The 23326-nt window shown below is 41.4% G+C and overlaps 2 protein-coding genes across 3 annotated transcripts; one reads left to right on the top strand and one right to left on the bottom strand.

The window, feature by feature from the left end:
* The first annotated feature begins 94 nt into the window (after positions 1-94).
* On the top strand, positions 95-7706 carry LOC115140801 (CD209 antigen-like protein E). Of its 2 annotated transcripts, XM_029679150.2 has the most exons (8): positions 95-416; positions 639-740; positions 1765-1842; positions 5751-5855; positions 6027-6155; positions 6384-6535; positions 6697-6794; positions 6924-7706. In XM_029679150.2, the coding sequence occupies exons 1-8, from the start codon at positions 338-340 to the stop codon at positions 7048-7050; spliced, it is 870 nt and encodes a 289-aa protein (XP_029535010.1). In that variant the 5' UTR covers positions 95-337; the 3' UTR covers positions 7051-7706. The 2 variants fall into 2 exon arrangements, with proteins under 2 accessions (XP_029535010.1, XP_029535012.1); XM_029679152.2 differs by lacking the exon at positions 1765-1842 and having other exon boundaries at positions 96-416.
* A 4409-nt stretch (positions 7707-12115) lies between these two features.
* LOC115142019 (transient receptor potential cation channel subfamily V member 6-like) lies at positions 12116-22347 on the bottom strand. The gene is made up of 16 exons (XM_029681488.1): positions 22261-22347; positions 20511-20671; positions 17523-17743; positions 17278-17418; positions 17094-17192; positions 16824-16999; positions 16579-16731; positions 16420-16499; positions 14624-14759; positions 14427-14513; positions 14243-14319; positions 13962-14127; positions 13755-13821; positions 13316-13584; positions 13008-13114; positions 12116-12870 (listed from the first exon to the last, which is right to left on the bottom strand). The coding sequence occupies exons 2-16, from the start codon at positions 20639-20641 to the stop codon at positions 12603-12605; spliced, it is 2178 nt and encodes a 725-aa protein (XP_029537348.1). The 5' UTR covers positions 20642-20671; positions 22261-22347; the 3' UTR covers positions 12116-12602.
* Between the last annotated feature and the right edge of the window lie 979 nt (positions 22348-23326).

Genomic DNA, 23326 nt, shown 5'->3' with positions numbered 1-23326 from the left:
TTTCCCATAAATCACAATTCAAATAAATTGCTGACACTCAGTAATGGCGAGTGGGAATGACGAAACGTCCTTAATAAAAAAGAGTGAGTGAGCCAAAGAGAAATCAGTGAGGAAGTGTAACTTGTAATTGAAAGGAGGGATAACTTTAGTACATTGTTTATGTTGTAATCAAGTGACATTAGCTATAGAGACTAAGGGAGATAATTTTAAGAGACATATTTGGTTTGTGTGTGGGAGACTTGCTACACAAGTAACTTTCTGGAGTTTTGGCTGAACAGGCTTATAGGCTTTCCAGGGAAATAGAAAGTTCTAGACCCAGACAGAAAACGAGAGAATCATGGAGATGCAAGAAACCCCCCGAGAGAAGGAAAGATTCGTGGAAGTGGACGAGAGTCAGATAATTCTGGAGACCTCAGGTAAAGAAAGAGAACATCTTCATCACCAAACTTCAGCTACTGGGGTAAATTTGCACCACTTTCCTTGGAATACATCAGCATATTTTCATTTCTATTACGGTATTAGGTTCAATCCTTTTAAAAAGCGTCTTAGGCTATATGCTATTTTTTGTTGTGTTCTGAGAAGATTAATTTGGTCCTAAGCTTCCACATAACCTATTTGTGTGTCTGCATGTCTATCAGTCGAGGAAGCTGAATCTACAGTCTATTCCAAACTGAAGAGTCCATCGGAGGACATTTATGCTGAAGCTTCTCCTGGCCAGCGCTGTGCCAAAGACAGACCAGGTACAAGTGGCTACAACACTGTTATTATATTATTCATCAAATTTAATCAGTGAAATATATTTTATTAATCCATTTTTACAGAAGCAGATGTCACAAAGTGATTTACAGACACTCGGCCTAAACCCCAAATATTATAATTATAAGATTATTACATTATTATTACATATGTCTGAACTAATCCTAAATAAATGGATGTCTAAAAATGTCTTATTAAAATAATAAACATTATTTCTACTTTTACGCAAGAGAGGAAAAAGAGGAATAGAGAAACACTCATTCAGTCTATGTGTGTGAGAGAGAGAAAAATAGTCAGTGCGACAGTGAAAGTAATTTTCCCAGTTCCGAATTTTGATTACCGACACATTTCCTTGGTCTAGCCTACTATTAATGTTGTGTGTGGTGTGCAACTTGCAGTTTGCATCTGCACGTCTAGACTTTTGAGGTCATTCATTGCCAACCCTTATATAGCACATGTTACAGGTCAGGTGAAGTTGTTATAACAAAAACAGAATGTCAATGTTCCAAAATGTCCATATAACAGGATTGATATATTTCTGACATGGAAACATGAAATAATGTGGTGAAAATGTCTAGTTTTAGGGGAGAATATTATCTAGCTTGTAACATAACGAAACCCATCTGGAGAGAAAGGACCTGTTTCAAGGCTGAGACATGATAATAGCAGACCTCCAAGCAGAGACCCAATCTATTGTTGAAAAACACAGCCAGGCTGAATGGACATCACTCCAAGGACTTGATATCTCTCCAGACAGTTATTCAGAACGCTGTCTCTAGACACGCAGAGATAGAGAGACAGAAAGTAGCAGCAGCATCCAAATGATTTTGGGACAGACTGAGTATTGTATTACAGGAATTAGTTATAAATCTGAAAAGGGCACGTTGCTATAGAGACTGAGAGGGATTTTTTTTAAACCACAGTGCATTTAGCATTCACAGTACTTTACAGTCGCAGTCTGTGGGTCAGGAACGACAGTAATGTATATACAATTTTGCCGTATTGGAGGAAGTGGAGGGACTGCCAAATTACCAGACGATACAGACACAAAGTTATCGGTTGAAGTGAAGGAACAGCAAGAGAAAGGTAAGCAGGATTTCAATTGTTGCTCGTAGTGATTGCTTATAAAATGTCTGATGGTGCCGGCCATATAACAAAGCCAGGGCCGTCCAACAACGATACCTATAACGAACTATAATATCAAACAATTGAAATCGTTCTAATTCAAGTGAACAGGAGCGTTCACATTACACCTATAACTACAAAATGTGTGGATAACGAGATCTATCTATCGGTTGGGGTCACTTTCAGAGCGATGTTTACCCAGTACCTAACAACCAATCAAAAACGCGCTCTTGGTTCTAGCTGCGTGAGGCTGCTCCGAGAGGAGGGCACAGTAAACTTGCCTAAAGAAAATAATGTATTGTTTTACTTTATACATTTTCCCTGGCACCCAAAAGTACTCGTTACATTTTGACAGGAAAATTGTCAAATTCATGCATTTAGCAAGGGAACATCCCTGGTCATCCCAACTGCTTCTGATCTGGCGGACTACCTAAACACAAATGCTTCATTTGTAAATTAATGTCTGAGTGTTGGTGTGCCTCTGGCTATCCGTAAATAAAAAAATGTAATAAACATGGTGCCGTCTGATTTGCATAATATAAGCGATTAGACATTATTAAAACTTTTACTTTTTATACTTAAGTATATTTGAGCAATTCCATATACTTTTGATACTAAAGTATATTTAAAACCAAATACTTTTAGACTTTTACGCAAGTAATATTTTACTGGGTGACTTTCACTTTTAGTTTAGTCATTTTCTATTAAGGTATCTTTATTTTTACTCAAGTATGATAATTGAGTACTTTTTTCACCACAGCTGATATAGAACGACTTGGGAGAATGATGATACATGACAAACAGCCATATCCGCATAAGGCCATATTTTCCGATGGTACAGTACCAGTCAAAAGTTTGGACACACCTACTCATTCAAGGGATTTTCTTTATTTTTACTATTTTCTACATTGTAGAATAATAGTGAAGACATCAACTATGAAATAACACATGGAATCATTTAGTAACCAAAAAAGGGTTAAAAAAAATCTAAATATATTTGAGATTTTTCAAAGTAGCCACCCTTTCCCTTGATGACAGCTTTGCACACTATTGGCATTCTCTCAACCAGCTTCATGAAGTAGTCACCTGGAATGTATTTCAATTAACAGGTGTGCCTTGTTAAAAGTTCATTTGTGGAATTTCTTTCCTTCTGAATGCGTTTGAACCAATCAGTTGTGTTGTGAAAAGGTAAGGCTTGTATACAGAAGATAGCCCTATTTGGTAAAAAACCAAGTCCATATTATGGCAAGAAGAGCTCAAATAAGCAAAGAAAAATAACAGCCCATCAATACTTCAAGAACTTCGAAAGTTCCTTTAAGTTATGTCGCAAGCCCTATGGAGTTGGGAGTTGGCTCTCATGGAGTTGGCTCTCATGAGGACCGCCACAGGAAAGGAAGACCAGAGTTACCTCTGCTGCAGAGGATAAGTTCATTAGAGTTAATTGCACCTCAGATTGCAGCCCAAATAAATGCTTCACAGAGTTCAACAGACACATCTCAACATCAACTGTTCAGAGGAGACTGCATGAATCAGGCCTTCATGGTCAAATTGCTGCAAAGAAACCACTACTAAAGGACACCAATTAGAAGAAGAGACTTGCTTGAGCCAAGAAACACGAGCAATGGACATTATTATTCCAAATTTGAGATTTTTGGTTCCAACCGCCGTGTCTTTGTGAGACGCAGAGTAGCTGAACTGATGATCTCCGCATGTGTGGTTCCCACCATGAAGAATGGAGGAGGATGTCTTATGGTGTGGGGGTGCGTTGCTGGTGACACTGTCTGTGATTTATTTAGAATTCAAGGCACACTTAACCAGCATGGCTACCACAGCATTCTTCAGCAAAATGCCATCCCATCTGATTTGAGCTTAGTGGGACTATCATTTATTTTTCAACAGGACAATGACCCAAAACACACCTCCAGGTTGTGTAAGGGCAATTTGACCAAGGAGAGTGATGGAGTGCCTCATCAGATGACCTGATCTCCACAATAACCCGGCTTCAACCCAACTGAGATGATTTGGGATTAGTTGGACCGCAGAGTGAAGGAACAACAGCCAACAAGTGCTCAGCATATGTGGGAACTCCTTCAAGACTGTTGGAAAAGCATTCCTCATGAAGCTGGTTGAGAGAATGTCAAGAGTGTGCAAAGCTGTCATTAAGGCAAAGGGTGGCTTTTTTTTAAACACTTTTTTTGTTTACTACATGATTCCATATATGTTATTTCATCATTTTGATGTCTTCACTATTATTCTACAATGTAGAAAATAGTACAAAATACAGAAAAAACCTTGAATAAATAGTTGTGTCCAAACCTTTGACTGGTACTGTATTTGTTAATAGCAATACATCCTGACAAAATAGACACTCTCACTGTTCTGCTAATGTGCCTTTCAGAATCTTGTGAACTGTCAAGAAAAGACCCATTACTGAACAAAATGGTATAATAGCCTAATCAGGCCTAGGCTAGATTATTATTATTTCAGAATGAAACAGGCATTCAAATGCAAGGCTTTTTAGAGGTTATTGAAATTATATATTCATTTTTATACACAGTGTACACAACATTAGGAACACCTGCTCTTTCCAAATCAGGCACTAGAATTACTTAAAAAATATGAATGTTTACCAGAAGACAGCCATCCAGAGTTTCCTAGTACCACGTCAACATCATTTGTCGAATAAACTTGTATTTGCTTCCCTCTGGTGGTTGGCTGCATCATTACATTCATTTATATCACTTCACTGCAACGTTAGGTCAAATAGGCGGTCCTTAGAAAAACAGTCTTGACTGCTTCATGGCACAGACATGGCAAAGCAATTACTGAATTTGTCTCGAGCAGGCAGATCTAAATATATAACTTTCATAGCTCTACGATAAAGATTGCGACCTACCCACTCACAAGTTTGTGAGGAAGTCAAACATTTCATGTCAGAGGCAGATAGACACATTTCATGTGTTCAGAATGACAAAATCGAGCCCTTTACATGGCCCTTCTCCCCTTGTCTATAGGAGGGATGCAAGCTGTTTAAATGGCCCAAATGTTGATTTATACGTTCACACATTTAACAGATTTTGACTATCATTAATGTAATAAAGAAGGTGAAATATTTTGGGTAGACATTCCTACATCCGATTATAACTATATATGGACATTTTATTAAGTATAAAAAGGCTTATTCATTCACAAAAAAATAATAAATCACATTTGTATTATGTATTACTTGTATTATTTGTATTGGGTATTAGATCATATGAGTTGAAGTGTTATTTTTCAGACATAAATAAACAATTCCAGGTGAAAGCCAAAGGTCGTAGCTTTCTAGGGGGGGAAACATTACTACATTAATAAAATATTGACCTCTTTCTAGATTGATGACTAAAACCACAGTGAAACAGTGAAAAACGGCTGTCTGCTTTAAAGCCTTGAGACAATTGAGATATGAATTGTGTATGTGTGCCATTCAGAGGGTGAATGAGCAAGACAAAATATTTAAGTGCCTTTCAACGGGGGATGGTAGTAGGTGCCAGGCGCCCCAGTTTGAGTGTGTCAACAACTGCAACGCTGCTGGGTTTTTCACACTCAACCGTTTCCTGTGTGTATCATGAAAGGTCCAGCACCCAAAGGACATCCAGCCAACTTGACACAACTGTGGGAAACGTTGCATCCCAGTGGAACGCTTTCAACACCTAGTAGAGTCCACGTCTCGATGAATTCAGGCTGTTCTAAGGGGAAAAGGGGGGTCCAAATCAATATTAGGAAGGTGTTCCTAATGTTTTGTACACTCAGTGTATAATGTTATTGTTATCGTTATAGTTATCGTCGTTGGTGTGGATGGCCCTTAAGACTATTCTTTCCTTGTCTAGACCTGCAGGTCCTGGGGAATGTTGGTCTGTACCGCGCAATGTGTTTACTACTGTCTGTCATCTGTCTGGTTCTACTGCTCGTCATCATCATCCTCTGTGTCAAATGTGAGTATCATAGACATTCTATTCTAGAATAGTGATTTAGAAACAGGCAAGACTCATTTTTAATTTGATAGAATATCCAGCATGTTGGTTTAGATAGCCTTCTATGCAAGAAAATAACTAAACAAATGTGTAATAGGATTCCATTCTCTTTTTTTCTTCATTATTCTCTAGTTCCATCCCAGCCTCAGGTCTGTCATGGGACTGAAAAAGGGATTGAGGCTAAAGAGGAGAGGTTCCAGTCCACTGAGGTGTGCAGCCTGCAGACATGCCAAGCACAATACTTTCAACAACAGAGCCAGGGTGAGTCCACTACTGTAGTGTGTTAGTCTAATGTAACCTATTCAACTATATCGCTCTACATATTGTCGATGTATCGATCTAATGCTTTGAGATGTATTGTACCACTACAATGTTTTCTCTTTGACTTCATACCATGCTAATAATAATGCTAATAATTATAATTGAACCTACATGTATTAATTGAACTATATGTTGTACTTGAAGAGTAATTTCCCTCCTTTCCTCCAGTCCCTGCCTGCCACATGTGTGATGAAGGCTGGCTGCACTTTGAGAGCTTCTGCTACTTCCTCTCCAGAGACAGAATGAACTGGGACGAGAGCAGGGACGAGTGTAAGAAGAGAGGGGCAGATCTGGCTGTCATAACAAACAAAACAGTGCAGGTGGTTCTACTACAATTGTTACTCCTCTCTACCTCTTGTTTCTCTTCTTTGTATAACAGTGACCATACAATGATGATAGCAACGCAACAGTGATTGTATGACAACCATACATAACAGTTGGATTGATGAAGGTTACTAATAAAAACTGTGCATTCTCCCAGACCTTTCTAACGAAGAAGGGGAACCTGATGTACTGGATTGGCCTGAGACAGAGAACCAGGAACTGGGTTTGGGTCAACAACACTGTACTGGGACAGAGGTGAGACAACCGATGATGATGTTTATTGGCCTTCAAGATGGCAAACAGACTTTGTTATACAGAAATGAAAATAAGTGTAATGTTTTAGTATGGACAGTACTGAGTTGTTCCCTTTCCTCTCATTGGTAGTTACTGGTCAGGATCCAACAGACAAGGGGATTGTGGGTTACTGACAGGAAGGGATCCTCCTGAGAGAAGCTGGAGCTCCACATCATGTGACCAGTACAGCTTCTACATCTGCCAGAGGGGGCGCTAAAGGACAGACTTCACCATCTGCCAGCAGTCACCAACCCTGGTCCTGGAGAGCTATACGATGTACAGGCTTTTGTTCCATCCCAGCAGTAAGACACATGATTTAGCTAGTCAATGAATCACCTTGATTAGCTGAATCATTTAAGTGTTGTACACCATGTAGGTCAGCAGGGTTAGTGGCCACTGCCATATTCCAACTAAGAAACCTGACAATTCTCTTTAGACTTCTATCATTCAGTCCTATTCCATAGCCTTTTATCCCATGATTACACATCTCTATCAACAGCCTTTTAAACCTTGATTATACACTGTATGACATACGTCTATGTTATAATTCATTCATTAGACATCCAGGTATGACTATTGATGGTAAATATAATCACATTACAGTTAGTTATGCCTTGTGAAGAACAATCAAGTCGGCCTTACAGTTTCAGTTAGAATTTGCACTAATGTTAAAGATTAACACGCAATATTGCACTTATTTGCTTGTTTTGCTGAGATGTTTTCTATATGTTTTCTTAATGCCTTTGAATGTGATAATGACCTACATGATTATGTGCATTAACCAATCATTATGTTTTAAGTATTGATTCACAATCCTGAAAGAAACAAAAGTTTAATATAACTTGTCCCTGTAATAAAGAATCCGTTATTATACTGTCTCGTCAAATCTTTCATAAAAAGTGTTCATGTGCTTTACTTGGAATGATAAAGTACATGGTCCAAGAAAATTTAAAATGAATCTAGTCTACATTTCAACCCAGTCATACCATGTACAAATATTTTGTTTTTGACATGTAATACTGCATATACAGTTGAAGTCGGAAGTTAAACATACACTTTAGCTAAATACATTTAAACTCAGTTTTTCACAATTCCTGACATTTAATCCTAGTAAAAATTCCCTGTCTTAGGTCAGTTAGGATCACCACTATTTTATGAATGTGAAATAGTAGAGAGAGATTTATTTCAGCATTAATTTATTTCATCACATTCCCAGTGGGTCAGAAGTTTACATACATTCAATGAGTATTTGGTAGCATTCCCTTTAAATTGTTTAATTTAGGTCAAACATTTGTAGGCCTCCTTGCTCGCACACGCTTTTTCAGTTCTGCCCACAAATTTTCTATGGGATTGAGGTCAGTGCATTGTGATGGCCACTCCAATACCTTGACTTTGTTGTCCTTAAGCCATTTTCCACAACTTTGGAAGTATGCTTGGTGTCATTGTCCATTTGGAAGACCCATTTGTGACCAAGCTTTAACTTTCTGACTGATGTCTTGAGATGATACTTCAATACTACTCGTGATACTACTCGTTTTACTGTGGATATAGATACTTTTGTACCTGTTTCCTCCAGCATCTTCACCAGGTCCTTTGCTGTTGTTCTGGGATTGATTTGCACTTTTCGCACCAAAGTACGTTCATCTCTAGGATATAGAACGCGTCTCCTTCCTGAGCGTTATGCCGGCAGCGTGGTCCCATGGTGTTTATACTTGCGGACTATTGTTTGTACAGATGAACGTGATACCTTCAGGCGTTTGGAAATTGCTCCCAAGGATGAACCAGACTTGTGGAGGTCTACAACTCGGAGGTCTTGGCTGATTTCTTTTGATTTTCCCGTGATGTCAAGCAAAGAGGCACTGAGTTTGAAGGTAGGCCTTGAAATACATCCACAGGTACACCTCCAGTTGACTCAAATGATGTCAATTAGCCTATCAGAAGCTTCTAAAGCCATGACATCATTTTCTGGAATTTTCCAAGCTGTTTAAAGGCACAGTCAACTTAGTGTTTCTAAACTTCTGACCCATTGGAATTGTGATACAGTGAATTATAAGTGAAATAATCTGCCTGTAAACAATTGTTGGAAAAATTATTTGTGTCATGCACAAAGTAGATGTCCTAACCGACTTGCCAAAACTATAGTTTGTTAACAAGAAATGTGTGGAGTGGTTGAAAAATGAGTTTTAATGACTCCAACCTAAGTGTTCTGTATGTAAACTTCCGACTTCAACTGTATATAGTACCAGTCAAAAGTTTGGACACATCTACTCATTCAAGGGTTTTTCTTTATTTTGACAATTTTCTACATTGTAGAATAGTAGTGAAGACATCAACACTATGAGATAACAGATATGGAATCATGTAGTGACCTAAAAAGTGTTAAACAAATCAAAATGTATTTTAGATTCTTCAGAGTAGCCACCCTTTGTCTTGATGACAGCTTTGCACACTATTGGCATTCTCTCAACCAGCTTCACTTGGAATGCTTTTCCAACTGTCTTGAAGGAGTTCCCACATGAGTACTTCCGGCGCCGACTACGATGGCCGCCTCGCTTCGCATTCCTAGGAAACTATGCACTATTTTGCTTTTTTATGTGTTATTTCTTACATTGTTACCCCAGGAAATCTTAGGTTTTATTACATACAGTCAGGAGGAACTATTGGATATAAGAGCAACGTCAACTCACCAACATTACGACCAGGAATACGACTTTCCCGAAGCGGATCCTCTGTTCGTACCACCACCCAGGACAATGGATCGGATCCCAGCCGGCGACCCAAAACAACGGCGCCACAGAAGGGGCAGACGGAGCGGTCTTCTGGTCAGGCTCCATAGACGGGCACATCGTGCACCGCTCCCTAGCATACTACTCGCCAATGTCCAGTCTCTTGACAACAATGTAGACGAAATCTGAGCAAGGGTTGCCTTCCTGAGAGACATCAGAGATGGTAACGTTCTTTGTTTCACGGAAACATGGCTCACTTGGGATACGTTATCAGAGTCGGTACAGTCACCTAGTTTCTTCACGCATCGCGCCGACAGAAACAAACACCTCTCTGGTAAGAAGAAGGGCGGGGGGGGGGGTGTATGCTTAACGAAACGCTTATGATTACGAGACGTGGTGTGATCATAACAACATACAGGAACTCAAGTCCTTTTGTTCACCTGACCTAGAATTCCTTACAATCAAATGCCGATCGCATTATCTACCAAGAGAATTCTCTTTGATTATAATCACAGTCGTGTATATCTCCCCCAAGCAGACACATCGACGGCCCTGAAAGAACTTCATTTGACTCTATGCAAACTGGAAACCACATATCCCGAGGCTGCATTTAAGTAGCTGGGGATTTTAACAAGGCTAATCTGAAAACAAGGCTCCCTAAATTTTATCAACATATCGAATGCGCGACCCGGGCTGGCAAAACCCCAGATCATTGTTATTCTAACTTCCGCGAAGCATATAAAGCCCTTCCCCGCCCTCCTTTTGGAAAATCTGACCACGACTCCATTTTGTTGCTCCCAGCCTATAGACAAAAACTAAAACAGGAAGCGCCCGTGCTCAGGTCTGTTCAACGCTGGTCCGAACAATCGGATTCCACGCTTCAAGATTGCTTCGATCACGTGGACTGGGATATGTTCCGCATAGTGTCAGACAATAACATTGATGAATGCGCTGATTCGGTAAGCAAGATTATTAGCAAGTGCATCGGTGATGTTGTACCCACAGCGTCAATTAAAACCTTCCCCAACCAGAAACCGTGGTTGATGGCAGCATTCACGTGAAACTGAAAGAGCAAACCACTGCTTTTAATCAGGGCAAGGTGACTGGAAACATGAAAGAATACAAACAGTGGAACTATTCCCTTCGCAAGGCAATCAAACAAGCTAGTCTCCACTCGTCTGGGAAGGTTTTCCACTGACCGTTGGAACATTGCTGCAGGGACTTCCATTCAGCCACAAGAGCTTTAGTGAGGTCGTGCACTGATGTTGGGCAATTAGGCCTGGCTCACAGTCGGCGTTCCAATTCATCCCAAAGGTGTTCGATGGGGTTGAGGTCAGGGTTCTGTGCAGGTCAGTCAAGTTCTTCCACACTGATCTCGACAAACCATTTATGTATGAACCTCACTTTGTGCACGGGGCATTGTCATGCTGAAACAGGAAAGGGCCTTCCCCAAACTGTTGCCACAAAGTTGGAAGCACATAATCATCTAGAATATAATTGTATGCTGTAGCGTTAAGATTTCCCTTCACTGGAACTAAGGGGCCTAGCCCGAACCATGAAAAACAGCCCCAGACCATTATTCCTCCTCCACCAAACTTTACAGTTGGCACTTTGCTTTTGAGCAAGTAGAGTTCTCCTGGCAACCGCTAAACCCAGATGGTGACACGTGATTCATCACTCCAGAGAACGCGTTTCCACTTCTCCAGTCCAATGGCAGCGAGCTTTACACCAGTCCAGCTGATGTTTGTCATTGTGCATGGCGATCTTAGGCTTGTGTGTGGCTGCTTGGCCATGGAAATCCATTTCATGATGATCCCGACAAACAGTTATTTTGATGATGTTGCTTCCAGAAGCTGTTTGGAACTCGGTAGTGAGTGTTGCAACCGAAGACAGACGTTTTTTACACACTACGTGCTTCAGCACTCAGCGGTCCTGTTCTGTGAGCTTGTGTGGCCTACCACTTCGCAGCTGAGCCATTGTTGCTCCTAGATGTTCCCACTTCACAAAAACACCACTTGCAATTGACCTGGCAGCTCTAGCAGGGCAGACATTTGATGGAAAAGATGGCATCCTCTGACGGTGCCACGTTGAATGTCAGCTTTCAAGTACGGTCCCTTCTACTGCCAATTTGTGTCTATGGAGATTGTATGGCTGTGTGCTCGATTTTTATAAATCTGTCAGCAAAGAGTGTGGCTGAAAATAGATGAATCCACTCATTTGAAGGGGTGCCATATACTTTTGGCCATGTGGTGTGTATTCTATCATAAGAAAATAATTAAAGCAATTTTTGTATTATCTAAAGTCTAGCAACCTTGCCAGCTGGCATGCCTGCTAAGTTAGTTAGACAAGCCAACTTAATTGATAGCCTGAAATGACAAGGTAGCTAGTTACGATGATCTAGCTGGCAAGCTAAAATAAACTTTATAAAATTGCAAGGTGGCTAATATGACAGACAAACTTATTGTGACCACTGCACTCAGAACAGGTGCCGGTAGCAAAATGTAATAGAATTCCTAAATTGTTTAGCTGGTCCGCACTCAAAAAAGAGATTCGAGGTACATTTTTAGTATTTATTTCATTCAAGGGTGGGTAGATAGACAAACTTTCAGCCTTCGTCAGTGTCATCAGCAACCCCTCTGAAGGTGCACTTCTTTACTTCTTGTTTTATTTATTCATCAAGAAGGAATCAACATAGCTTGATCAAATTAATTTACAAACAGTCCTGCCCATCACCGGCAGCTAAAATCAGATGAAACGCTGTGTGTCACTTGACACTCTCTCCTCCTTCACTCATGATACTGTCTTCACACATATCGTTGCTCAGTAGTTCACCTAGGAAGGAACCACTTACCATGGAGAATATGGGGGGAGGGGCATTGATTAGGATGCTGTATACACTTTCATCATGGTTTTCAGGTATGTAGGAGAGACAATATGTGTGTGTCTGAGTGTGTGTTTGCATGTGTGTTTCAAAATATGTGTGTGCCTCGTATACTATATAATAACAACATAACGATCTGTTTTGTTGTCTTAAACCTCAGATCTATCTTACTTCCTGGTCATCCTCAGGCTCTTCCTGTTCCACATCTAAACCCAGAGCGCTGTGGCGAATCATCTGCCAGCGTGCCAGGGACTTCCTGTTTCCATCTATCCCACCCCTGTGTTTGGGTCTGATCAGAGGGCTTCCAGGTCCTTTTGACATGTCAGTCTTCTCCGTCTCCTCCCGCTCCTTGCTCTGGTCCTCATCCTTAGAGAAGGCTTGGATGTAGCGACGCATCTTTTGCACCAGTGGGTCGTTGCGATCCTCAACCCTGCAATGGAGACATTAAGAGAGTCATTATAATACAAAGCCTGTGTATGATGGGGATGGGGAAACACTGTTAACACCACCACACCTAAGACAGAGAGTACAGTAATAGGCCAGTTAGATGAAGTGTTGTTGTCTTACCGGAGGTACCAACGCTCCCCCAGGCCGTAGAGCAGTCCACACACCCCCAGCCGGGGCCACAGGCAGCGGGGCAACCTCCTCTCCAACATCAGGGTAGTGGCCACCACCTACACACAGTGAGCAGGGACAAAGGATGTAAGGATCATTAGAATGGCACTGATTGGGATGCTGTATACACTTCCATCATGGTTTTAAGCTATTTTTATGGAGTATGTACACATTTTATTTGATGTAGGAGAGACTATGTGTGTGTGCCTGAGTGTGTGTGCATGTGTGTGTGTCAAAATGTGTGTGTGTGTGTGGCACACCTGTGTCCTCCAGAGCTCGTCCCTCTCCTGGGCAACTCTCCATTGTGTATCACTCATCATGGCTGTGAGCAGGTTGAGCAGCAGTATGTAGGAGACCACAGAGAAGGTGCAGTGCAGCACATGGACAATAGGGGGCGTTGTGATGGTGTGGTCCACTGGCAGGTCTATCAGACCCACACTCAGCTCAAACTGGGAGAACAGAGTGATGGGGAAGGAGCGGTACGCAGGTAGAGAGTCTGGGTCCTGAGTCATGTACACCATCCACAGGGCTGGGAGGGAGGGAGGGAGGGAGGGAGGGAGGGAGGGAGGGAGGGAGGGAGGGAGGGAGGGAGGGAGGGAGGGAGAATAACCGGCAAATAAAAATAGGAATTATATTTGGTTTAATACATTTGTACTATTAATATGGTTTTTGAGATTCTCTTTTACAGAATGTACTTACAGGTAGAAAACCCTATGAGCACGATGAAGCTCAGCCACATGAATTTGGTCAGGTCTCCAAATATAATCTAGGAGGAAATGAGACAAAACACCACAACAGTTTAACATGGGAATCAAAACAGCAAAACCATACGTTCTACAGTAACGTCATGCTAATGCTTGTGTGTGTGTGTGCATTCACATGTGTGTGTCTGCTTCCCTTACATACCTTCTGTATCATGATGACGTAAGGCCCCAGCATCTGAAAGCCTCGGGCGAAGAACATGACGTTGCTCCAGCCCAGCACCAGACACACAGCCATGACAACTGTCTCCCCCTGCACCCCACTGACCCTGAACACACACAGCAGCACCACCAGGAACGCATAGGCAATACTGGGGAGGAAACACAGATTATTACACAGGTTATAAATGCTACATATACATGACAAAACACAACAACATCACCAGGTAGGTAATAAATACTACATAGGCACCAAGGTTGACTTACAGAATGACATGGAAGGGCCCCCCCAGGGCCGTTTGTCCAAAGTAATGCTTGGCCCCCACTCTCAGCATATCTGGGATCTTAGGGATTGGGAATAAAACAGATTATATTGACAGCCAATAATGTGATCTAATCTACAGTGTAAATATAAGTGACATGTAAAACTATTGGGTGATGTATGTTTTACCTCCAGTAGCAGAATAACCAGGGCACCCAGGACACTGATCATCTCTCCTACCAGACGCAAGTTGTCCCCATAGGTCACATAACTCTCCTACAGGGACAGAGAACAGGGCACGTGGATCACAAAGGGTTCAAATGAACACCTCTGATTGAGGTTTGCACACAGGCTTTCATATGAAGATGCCTTCATGTCTCCCGCACCTTCAGAGTTTTCTGCACGCGGATGGTTTGGTCCATGTCAGATACAGTGTAATTCTCTGGAGCGTCCTTTAGGGGGCGATACACACAACACAGTGTGAAGGTCCCAATGTACAGGAGGTACAGCAGCAGCAACAACCTGTACACAACACAATAATAACATCACAACATTAGACATAAACAAATGGCAGCATCTCAAACACAACATCAGAACATGATCACTGTACAGTGAGGGGGAAAGTATTTGATCCCCTGCTGATTTTGTATGTTCGCCCACTGACAAAGAAATGATCAGTCTATAATTTTAATGGTAGGTTTATTTGAACAGTGAGAGACAGAATATCAACAAACAAATCCAGAAAAACGCATGTCAAAAATATTATAAATTGATTTGCATTTTAATGAGGGAAATAAGTATTTGACCCCTCTGCAAAACATGACTTAGTACTTGGTGGCAAAACCCTTGTTGGCAATCACAGAGGTCAGACGTTTCAGGTAGTTGGCCACCACGTTTGCACACATCTCAGGAGGGATTTTGTCCCACTCCTCTTTGCAGATCTTCTCCAAGTCATTAAGGTTTCGAGGCTGACGTTTGGCAACTGGAACCTTCAGCTCCCTCCACAGATTTCCTATGGGATTAAGGTCTGGAGACTGGCTAGGCCACTCCAGGACCTTAATGTGCTTCTTCTTGAGCCACTCCTTTTTTGCCTTGGCCTTGTGTTTTGGGTCATTGTCATGCTGGAATACCCATCCACGACCCATTTTGAACACCCTGGCTGAGGGAAGGAGGTTTTCACCCAAGATTTGACGGTACATGGCCCTGTCTATCGTCCCTTTGATGCGGTGAAGTTGTCCTGTCCCCTTAGCAGAAAATAATGTTTCCACCTCCATGTTTGACGGTGGGGATGGTGTTCTTGGAGTCATAGGCAGCATTCCTCCTCCTCCAAACATGGCAAGTTGAGTTGATGCCAAAGAGCTCCATTTTGGTCTCATCTGACCACAACACTTTCACCCAGTTGTCCTCTGAATCATTCAGATGTTCATTGGCAAACTTCAGACGGGCATGTATATGTGCTTTCTTGAGCAGGGGGACCTTGCGGGCGCTGCAGGATTTCAGTCCTTCACGGCGTAGTGTGTTACCAATTGTTTTCTTGATGACTATGGTCCCGGCTGCCTTGAGATCATTGACAACATCCTCCCGTGTAGTTCTGGGCTGATTCCTCACCGTTCTCATGATCATTGCAACTCCACGAGGTGAGATCTTGCGTGGAGCCCCAGGCCGAGGGAGATTGACAGTTCTTTTGTGTTTCTTCCATTTACGAATAATCGCACCATTGTTGTCACCTTCTCACCAAGCTGCTTGTCGATGGTCTTGTAGCCCATTCCAGCCTTGTGTATAGGTCTACAATCTTGTCCCTGACATCCAGAGTTTGAAATCTGATTGATTGATTGCTTCTGTGGACAGGTGTCTTTTCTACAGGTAACAAACAAATATTAGGAGCACTCCCTTTAAGAGTGTGCTCCTAATCTCAGCTCGTTACCTGTATAAAAGACACCTGGGAGCCAGAAATCTTTCTGATTGAGAGGGGGTCAAATACTTTTTTCCCTCCTTAAAATGCAAATTAATTTATAACATTTTTGACATGCGTTTTTCTGGATATTTTTGTTGATATTCTGTCTCTCACTGTTCAAATAAACCTACCATTAAACTATAGACGGATCATTTCTTTGTCAGTGGGCAAACATACAAAATCAGCAGGGGATCAAATACTTTTTTCCCTCATTGTATGTGTTGTTACCTAAAGTAGTGTTTTCCATAGAGGTTCCACTTGAGACTGACCAATTGCCTAACAGGAGTCACTTCCAGTATCCTCCTTGCCTGAAGTAGGAGATCATCATCAGTTTCCCTGAACTGTATATTACAATGTATCATGTTTGTGTTTTGTAATGTACTGTACCTCTCTCCTCTGGCTGCCCACGATGAGCTCAAGCACAGAGCAGTCGTCGTCGGCGACCAAGGAGTCGATCTCTGTGAGGTCATAGAGGTTAGAGGTCAAGGGTCCCAGGTTCCACTGGTTGATTCGCCTCCGGTTGACCAGGTGCTGGAAGACCTGGAAGGGACAGATGTTGTTTTATTTTGTATTTTTTACTGTTCCCATGTCTCCCACTGTCCCCTTCGTTCTATCCCTCTATCCATCCTCACCACAAGGTTGCCCTCCTTGGCAGCCAGTTTGAAGGGTGTTAAGCCATGGTAGTTGGGCACCATGTCCAGTGGCACAGCCTGGTCCAGCTCAACGTCACGTGCCAACAGCAGATCCAACACCAGGCATGCTATAGTCTTATTGGGCTGCAGGACCAGAATATGGAGCACTGTGTTACCTAGGGGGGAGAGAATGAGATATTAAACTGCTGAAAAAGGGAGAAGAGAGAGGAGAGGGGCAGGACGAGGAGAAGAAAGAGGAATGTTTCATACCAATGGAGTCCTGGGCCCTGGTGCTGGCTCCTGCGTTGATCACCATGGAAATTATGTCCTGATTCCCCACACAGGCCGCAAATGCCAGGATGTGCTCACCTAAAGTAAAGCAAACAGAATTAAATAACCACATTTCCCAAAATGCATTTTTCTACTCCTTACAGACCACAAACAATCATCTTACCATAGTAGAGCAGCCCTCCTCTTCTCTTTCTGAAGTACAGGCCTGTGACTCTGGGCGTGGCCACATCCGCCCCTTTACCAATCAGACTGCGGACCAGGTTAAAGTTCTGATTCACCACGGCAATGTGGAGAGGTGTCATGCCTGATTGAGAGCGAGTAAGAGAGAGAGAATATATGATTGTGTGATTAAATATCTGTGTGAGTTTTATGATATTATAGTGTATTTGTGTGTGAGAGTTTATGTACCAAGGAAGAGGTCAGAGGTCATGGGCTCATTGATGAGTTCAGGTGCTCCGTCCATCAGAGCTAAAGCAGCTTCCATGTTATCATTCATAACTGCCACATGCAGCGCGGTCTCCCCCAGAGCCCCTCTCTCAAAGATGTTAGTGGACGCACTGTCCAGAAGTTTCTTAATGCAACCTGCACTGTTCTCTTTGGCGGCAAAAAAGAGAGGGACGCCATTTGTCCTATGGGAGAGAGAGTGTGTTTGCAAATTAAAATTCAAATGCTGCATTCATAACATATTGTAATTATCAGCATATGACTGGGAAAAATTCACTTGAATGCTCCTCCAGCTGGTAATTACTAGTGGGAAACTGTATATCATTTCTGAGCGCAGACTTTTCCCACATGCTGAGCTCTGATGTCACATTCCACTGGGCAAAGACATCAGTTCAACGTCTAATTTTGATTTACATTTGGTTGAGTTGTCAGCTATTGTGAATTCAACAGGAAATCAACAAAAAAATGTGGCCTTGTCATTGGATTTAGGTTTACTTCTTATGGCTGGGGGCATTATTGAGTAGCTTGGATGAATAAGGTACCCAGAGGTGCCCAGAGTAAACTGCCTGCTACTCAGTCCCAGAAGCTAAGATATGCATATTATTAGTATATTTGGATAGTAAACACTCTGAAGTTTCTAAAACTGTTTTAATTATGTCTGTTAGTATAACATAACTCATATGGCAGGCAAAAACCTGAGAAAAAATCCAACCAGGAAGTGAGAAATCTGAGGTTGGTCGTTTTTCAACTCATTCTCTATTGAAGATACAGTGGGATATTGGTCATGTTGCACTTCCTAAGGCTTCCACTAGATGTCAACAGTCTTCAGAACCTTGTTTGATGCTTCTACTGTAAAGGAGGGGCTCATAAGGGCTCTTTGAGTCAGGGGTCTGGCAGTGTGCCACAAGCTCGTGACACTCGTTCACGTGAGAGGTAGCTTGCGTTCCATTGCTTTTCTGCAGACAAAGGAATTCTCCGGTTGGAACATTATTGAAGATTTGTTAAAAACATCCTAAATATTGATTCTATACATCGTTTGACATGTTTCTACGGACTGTAACGGAGCTTTTTGACATTTCTAGTGAACGCGCTTTGTGAGTTTGGATTTGTTTACAAAACGCGCTAACAAAAGTAGCTATTTGGACATAAATGATGGACATTATTGAACAAAACAAACATTTATTGTGGAACTGGGATTCCTGGGAGCGCATTCTGATGAAGATCAAAGGTAAGTGAATATTTATAATGTTATTTCTGACTTCTGTTGACTGCACAATATGGCGGATATCTTTTTGGCTTGTTTGGTCTCTGAGCGTCATACTCAGATTATTGCATGGTTTGCTTTTTCCGTAAAGCTTTTTTGAAATCTGACACAGCGGTTGCATTAAGGAGAAGTTTATCTAAAGTTCCATGCATAACACTTGTATTTTCATCAACATTTATTATGAGTATTTCAGTAAATTGATGTGGCTCTCTGCAAAATCACCGGATGTTTTTGGAACTACTTAACATAACGCGTCAATGTATACTGAGATTTTTTTTATATAAATATGAAGTTATTGAACAAAACATACTGTCACGGCAGTCGTCGGTGGAGGAAGAAGTGGACCAAAGGGCAGCGTGGTGAGCGTACATTTTCCTTTATTATGGAATGATGCCAACAAAACAAAATAAACAACCGTGAAGCTGTGCCACTAACACAAGTCAACTACCCACACTGAAAGGAGGGAAAAAGGGCTACCTAAGTATGATTCCCAATCAGAGACAACGATAGACAGCTGTCCCTGATTGAGAACCATACCCAGCCAAAACATAGAAATGAAGAAACATAGAAAACAAGACATAGAATGCTCACCCCACATCACACCCTGACCTAACCAAATAGAGAAATAAAACATCTCTCTAAGGTCAGGGCATGACACATACATGTATTGTGTAACATGAAGACCTATGAGTGTCATCTGATGAAGATCATCAAAGGTTAGTGATTCATTTTATCTCTATTTCTGATTTTTGTGACTCCTCTCTTGGGCTGGAAAAATGGCTGTGTTTTTCTGTGACTTGGCTCTGACCTAACATAATCGTTTGTGGTGCTTTTGCCATAAAGCCTATTTGAAATCGGACACTGTGGTGGGATTAACAAGAAGTGTATCTTTAAAATGGTTTGAAATACTTCTATGCATGAGGAATTTTAATTATGGGAGTTCTGTTGTTTTGAATTTCGCGCCCTGCACTTTCACTGACTGTTGTCATATCGATCCCAATAGCGGGATCTCAGCCAAGACAAAATGCCCTTATGTTGATGACTTTTTACAAATCCAATAAGTTTTCCATGTTGATTCAAAATAGATCACATAGATAGATTTCTTGGGTTGAAATGAAGTGGAAACAACATTGATTTGCCAAGTGGGCTACTAAGGAAATGACCCCGATAGCAGTATTTTTAGCAGTTAAGTACAAGAACAAAACATAATAAAAAAAATACAAATGATTAATAACCTCCTTGAGCTAGGGGCAGTATTTTGATGTCTGGATGACAAGCATGGCCAAAGTAAACTGCCTGTTACTCAGGCCCAGAAGCTAGGATATGCATATAATTGGTCGATTTGGATAGAAAACACTCTAAAGTTTCTAAAACTGTTAAAATAATGTCTGTGAGTATAACAGAACTGATATGGCAGGCAAAACCCGTGGACAAACCATCCAGAAAAAATACGTTTTCAGCCCACCATTGATTCCTATGGCTGTCATTTTTAATATGAAGGGAATACCTCCCAGATTATCGGTTTGGGTTTAGCCAATCAGCGTTCTAAGTGAGTTCAAAGCTTTTGAACACAAACAACTCGTTGCTTCCAGGTTACAATTAATATTTTCAGAGTTTCCCACTTGTAATAATATAATATCATCCAATACCGGACAGTCACTGTTATTTTTTACCAACAGGATACTCACCTTTTGTTCTGCAGCAAAAAAGTTTCATCCAGCATCTCTTTCCACCCCTTCCTGTTCTGGAGGCGGAACCTAAACTGTCTCCACCAATGGTTGAGCTCACTTGGAGCAGATCTTGCCAAGGGCGGGGCCATCGTCTCAGACGGGGAGTCTATTTGAAATGGCTGGGAGGAGAGAGACGTGCATGTTTGTGAGAGAAATTGAGTGTCAGAAACAGAGATGTTCTACCACCAGACTTAACTCAGAAAGAAATACATCCTTATCCTTATGTACTAGGGACTCAAATCAAATCTAGAATGTGTGAGCTGTCAGCAAACTAACTGACAGATCACTCAGGTTTGCACCATTCCACAGACCAGAGGTGAACCTGAAACAGAGGTCCATATTTCCCCATTAATCCAGGCAAAGGAAGATGTCCACAATAAAGTTGTTTTTCTCTATTCTATCCTATTCTAAACAGTTCTGTAAAACGTAAAAGGTTAACACTTATTGTTCCACAAAAAGAGCCTTTTGCATCCCTTCGATATTTCAAGTAGAAATTGTGCACCAATATTGCATTTTAAGACCCTGTTATATTAAATGTAGTGCCCTTGACATTTAAAAAATATTTGTTACGTTTTATTTGTTTTAGCAGACTCTCTTATCCAGAGCGGATTAAAGTAGTCAATGCATACATTTTGTACTGAATTCCCCCCATGGGAATCAAACCCACAACAACCCTGACATTGCAAGCGCCATGTACTACCAACTGAGCTGTACTACCAACTGAGCTGTACTACCAACTGAGCAACACACAAAATGAACTGATACACTTCGAGAAAACAACCGCTCACGTATCCAAGATTGTGTCCCAAATGTCACCCCGTAGTCTATATAGTACACGACTCCTGACCAGAGCCCTATGGCCCCTGGTCTAAAGTGGTGCTCTTTAACAGGGAATAGGGTGCCATCTGGGACACAACCTTAGGAAGGCCATTCTCTCCTTCTCTTATCGCTTTAATACATACCACATGGAGAATTCAATAAATCTGATTTTTTTTATATGAATAAAATCTTGCTAAAGTGCCCAAATTCAGTATTTTGACATGTCCCTCTGTGCCCCCTATGTGAGGAATCTTCTTCTAGGAAGATTGCTACCCACTTAACCCAAACATTTTTCGCCTAAGAGATTTTTGAAAATTATTATTTCTTTCATGTCTGTCCCTCATTTTAAGGTCCACCCTGATGTGTGAACTGAACTCTCAATTCAAAATGGGTAAACTGTTCCTTTTAAAATGTTTTTTTTCTGATGAAACATTTGACATCTAATAGTCAAATCATAGTGTAATAGCAGGTGAGCTGGTTCTACTCTTTTTGGCCATTTTGTATTGTTTTGTGGTGGAACACTAAGTGGGTCAAGCTCAACACACCAACACTATTACCCCTAGGTAGACAGGCTAGAAATGTTTGAACAATTACACTTTTATTGTGAAGCTTGTATTCAATTGCCACTCCCTGTTGCAAACAACAAGCTTCAGTTCTGACTGTCACAAGGGGATTGATTCATGGCTGATTTAAGATGAAATCATCAACCCTGTTACTTTGTCAACCCTGTTACTTTATTTGGCACTTATTATAGTATTTTTTAATTTTATTTTACCACTTGAGATGGCAAAAAAAATATTATGACAATGTTAACATTTTGTGAAATCACTTTTTTAAAATCAAGTTATACTTCTCAAAAGGCACCGAATTGGTGGAGTGACTCACTTACCTTTTACAGAAGAAAACAGTTAGTCCTTTACACCTAATTGACAGTCAGGTACTAAGGGAACATGCAACATCAAGCTGACTTGAGAAAGAGAAGGATTCACAGGTGGGGATCTATATATATGGAGAGGAGGTCAAGAGGAGGGGAGGAGGTCAAGAGGAGGATGGATGTCAGAGAGAGGAGAGAGGAAGGAGGAGGGAGGGAGGGGCCAAATGGTGGAAAGGAGTAGTAGTCATAACTTGAGCATTATCTTTTGGGAAGATCCATATTTTTATTGGAATCATTTTCTGCAGTATACTAAGGCTGCTTGACATTTTGCTAAAACATCTTGAACGCTCTGGCCTTGCGCTTGACCGTCACACTCAGTTTCCCTGGCAGATGTCCTGAGACTGGTCCACGGTCCATAGGTCTCCCCCATGGCTCATTTTCAGCCCCTGCATCACCCCCATGTAAAAATGTCAACATCATGACAGTCAACACTTTTTGGTCTTTATTCTCAGTGAACCGTTCAGATAACTGGTTCGAAAGTCGTCTACCTTTCAATTGTCTCAATGCTGGTGTGTAATCAAAAAGCTCATATTGAGGTGAGCTTGTCTACCTGGACAAGTATCTGCTGATTCAGCTGTACGATCCTATAGACACCTTACCTGTCAGGTCTATAGAAACTAGTTTTGACTGGCTGTGATCTAGTTCAATCTACACTGAAACAAATAAATATTCTTAAATGGTTCTTCTTTAGCTCTTAAGGTTCCTTGGAGAACTCTTGCCCGATAAAAAAGCTTTGAGTTAAGTGTGGGGTTCTTGACATGGCATCTACAGTTCTTCGGAATTCTAAAAGGTTCTTGAATTGTATGGAAACCTGCAGATGTGTCCCTTTCATAGCACACAGCAAATTGGCCAGTGTTACTAGTGTTGATTTTTCAGTGTAACATTTCTAGGGTTGATTCAAAAGTTAAATTAACACTGTAGAGAGTTACATTACACTCAGTGGCGTAAAATAACCCCAGTGTTGGTGTTAATAACCATAATTATAACCACGCCTGTCATTAACATATTTTCCAGTTTTTTT

This window comes from Oncorhynchus nerka, linkage group LG14 (genome assembly GCF_034236695.1).
Source record: "Oncorhynchus nerka isolate Pitt River linkage group LG14, Oner_Uvic_2.0, whole genome shotgun sequence".
NCBI lineage: Eukaryota > Metazoa > Chordata > Actinopteri > Salmoniformes > Salmonidae > Oncorhynchus > Oncorhynchus nerka.
The sequence above is the reverse complement of the archived record's forward strand: the minus strand, read 5'-3'. Positions and strand labels throughout refer to the sequence as shown.

Excerpts from the sequence above, each read along its gene's own strand:
- LOC115140801 (XM_029679150.2), top strand. The coding sequence starts at position 338 with ATGGAGATGCAAGAAACCCCCCGAGAGAAGGAAAGATTCGTGGAAGTG. Across the intron at positions 5,856-6,026 it reads CATCATCCTCTGTGTCAAAT|TTCCATCCCAGCCTCAGGTC; the intron begins GTGAGTATCATA and ends ATTATTCTCTAG. Across the intron at positions 6,536-6,696 it reads TAACAAACAAAACAGTGCAG|ACCTTTCTAACGAAGAAGGG; the intron begins GTGGTTCTACTA and ends GCATTCTCCCAG.
- LOC115142019 (XM_029681488.1), bottom strand. The coding sequence starts at position 20,641 with ATGGCCCCGCCCTTGGCAAGATCTGCTCCAAGTGAGCTCAACCATTGG. Across the intron at positions 17,193-17,277 it reads AGGAGGGCTGCTCTACTATG|GTGAGCACATCCTGGCATTT; the intron begins GTAAGATGATTG and ends GCTTTACTTTAG. Across the intron at positions 13,115-13,315 it reads ACGAGCTCTGGAGGACACAG|GTGGTGGCCACTACCCTGAT; the intron begins GTGTGCCACACA and ends CACTGTGTGTAG.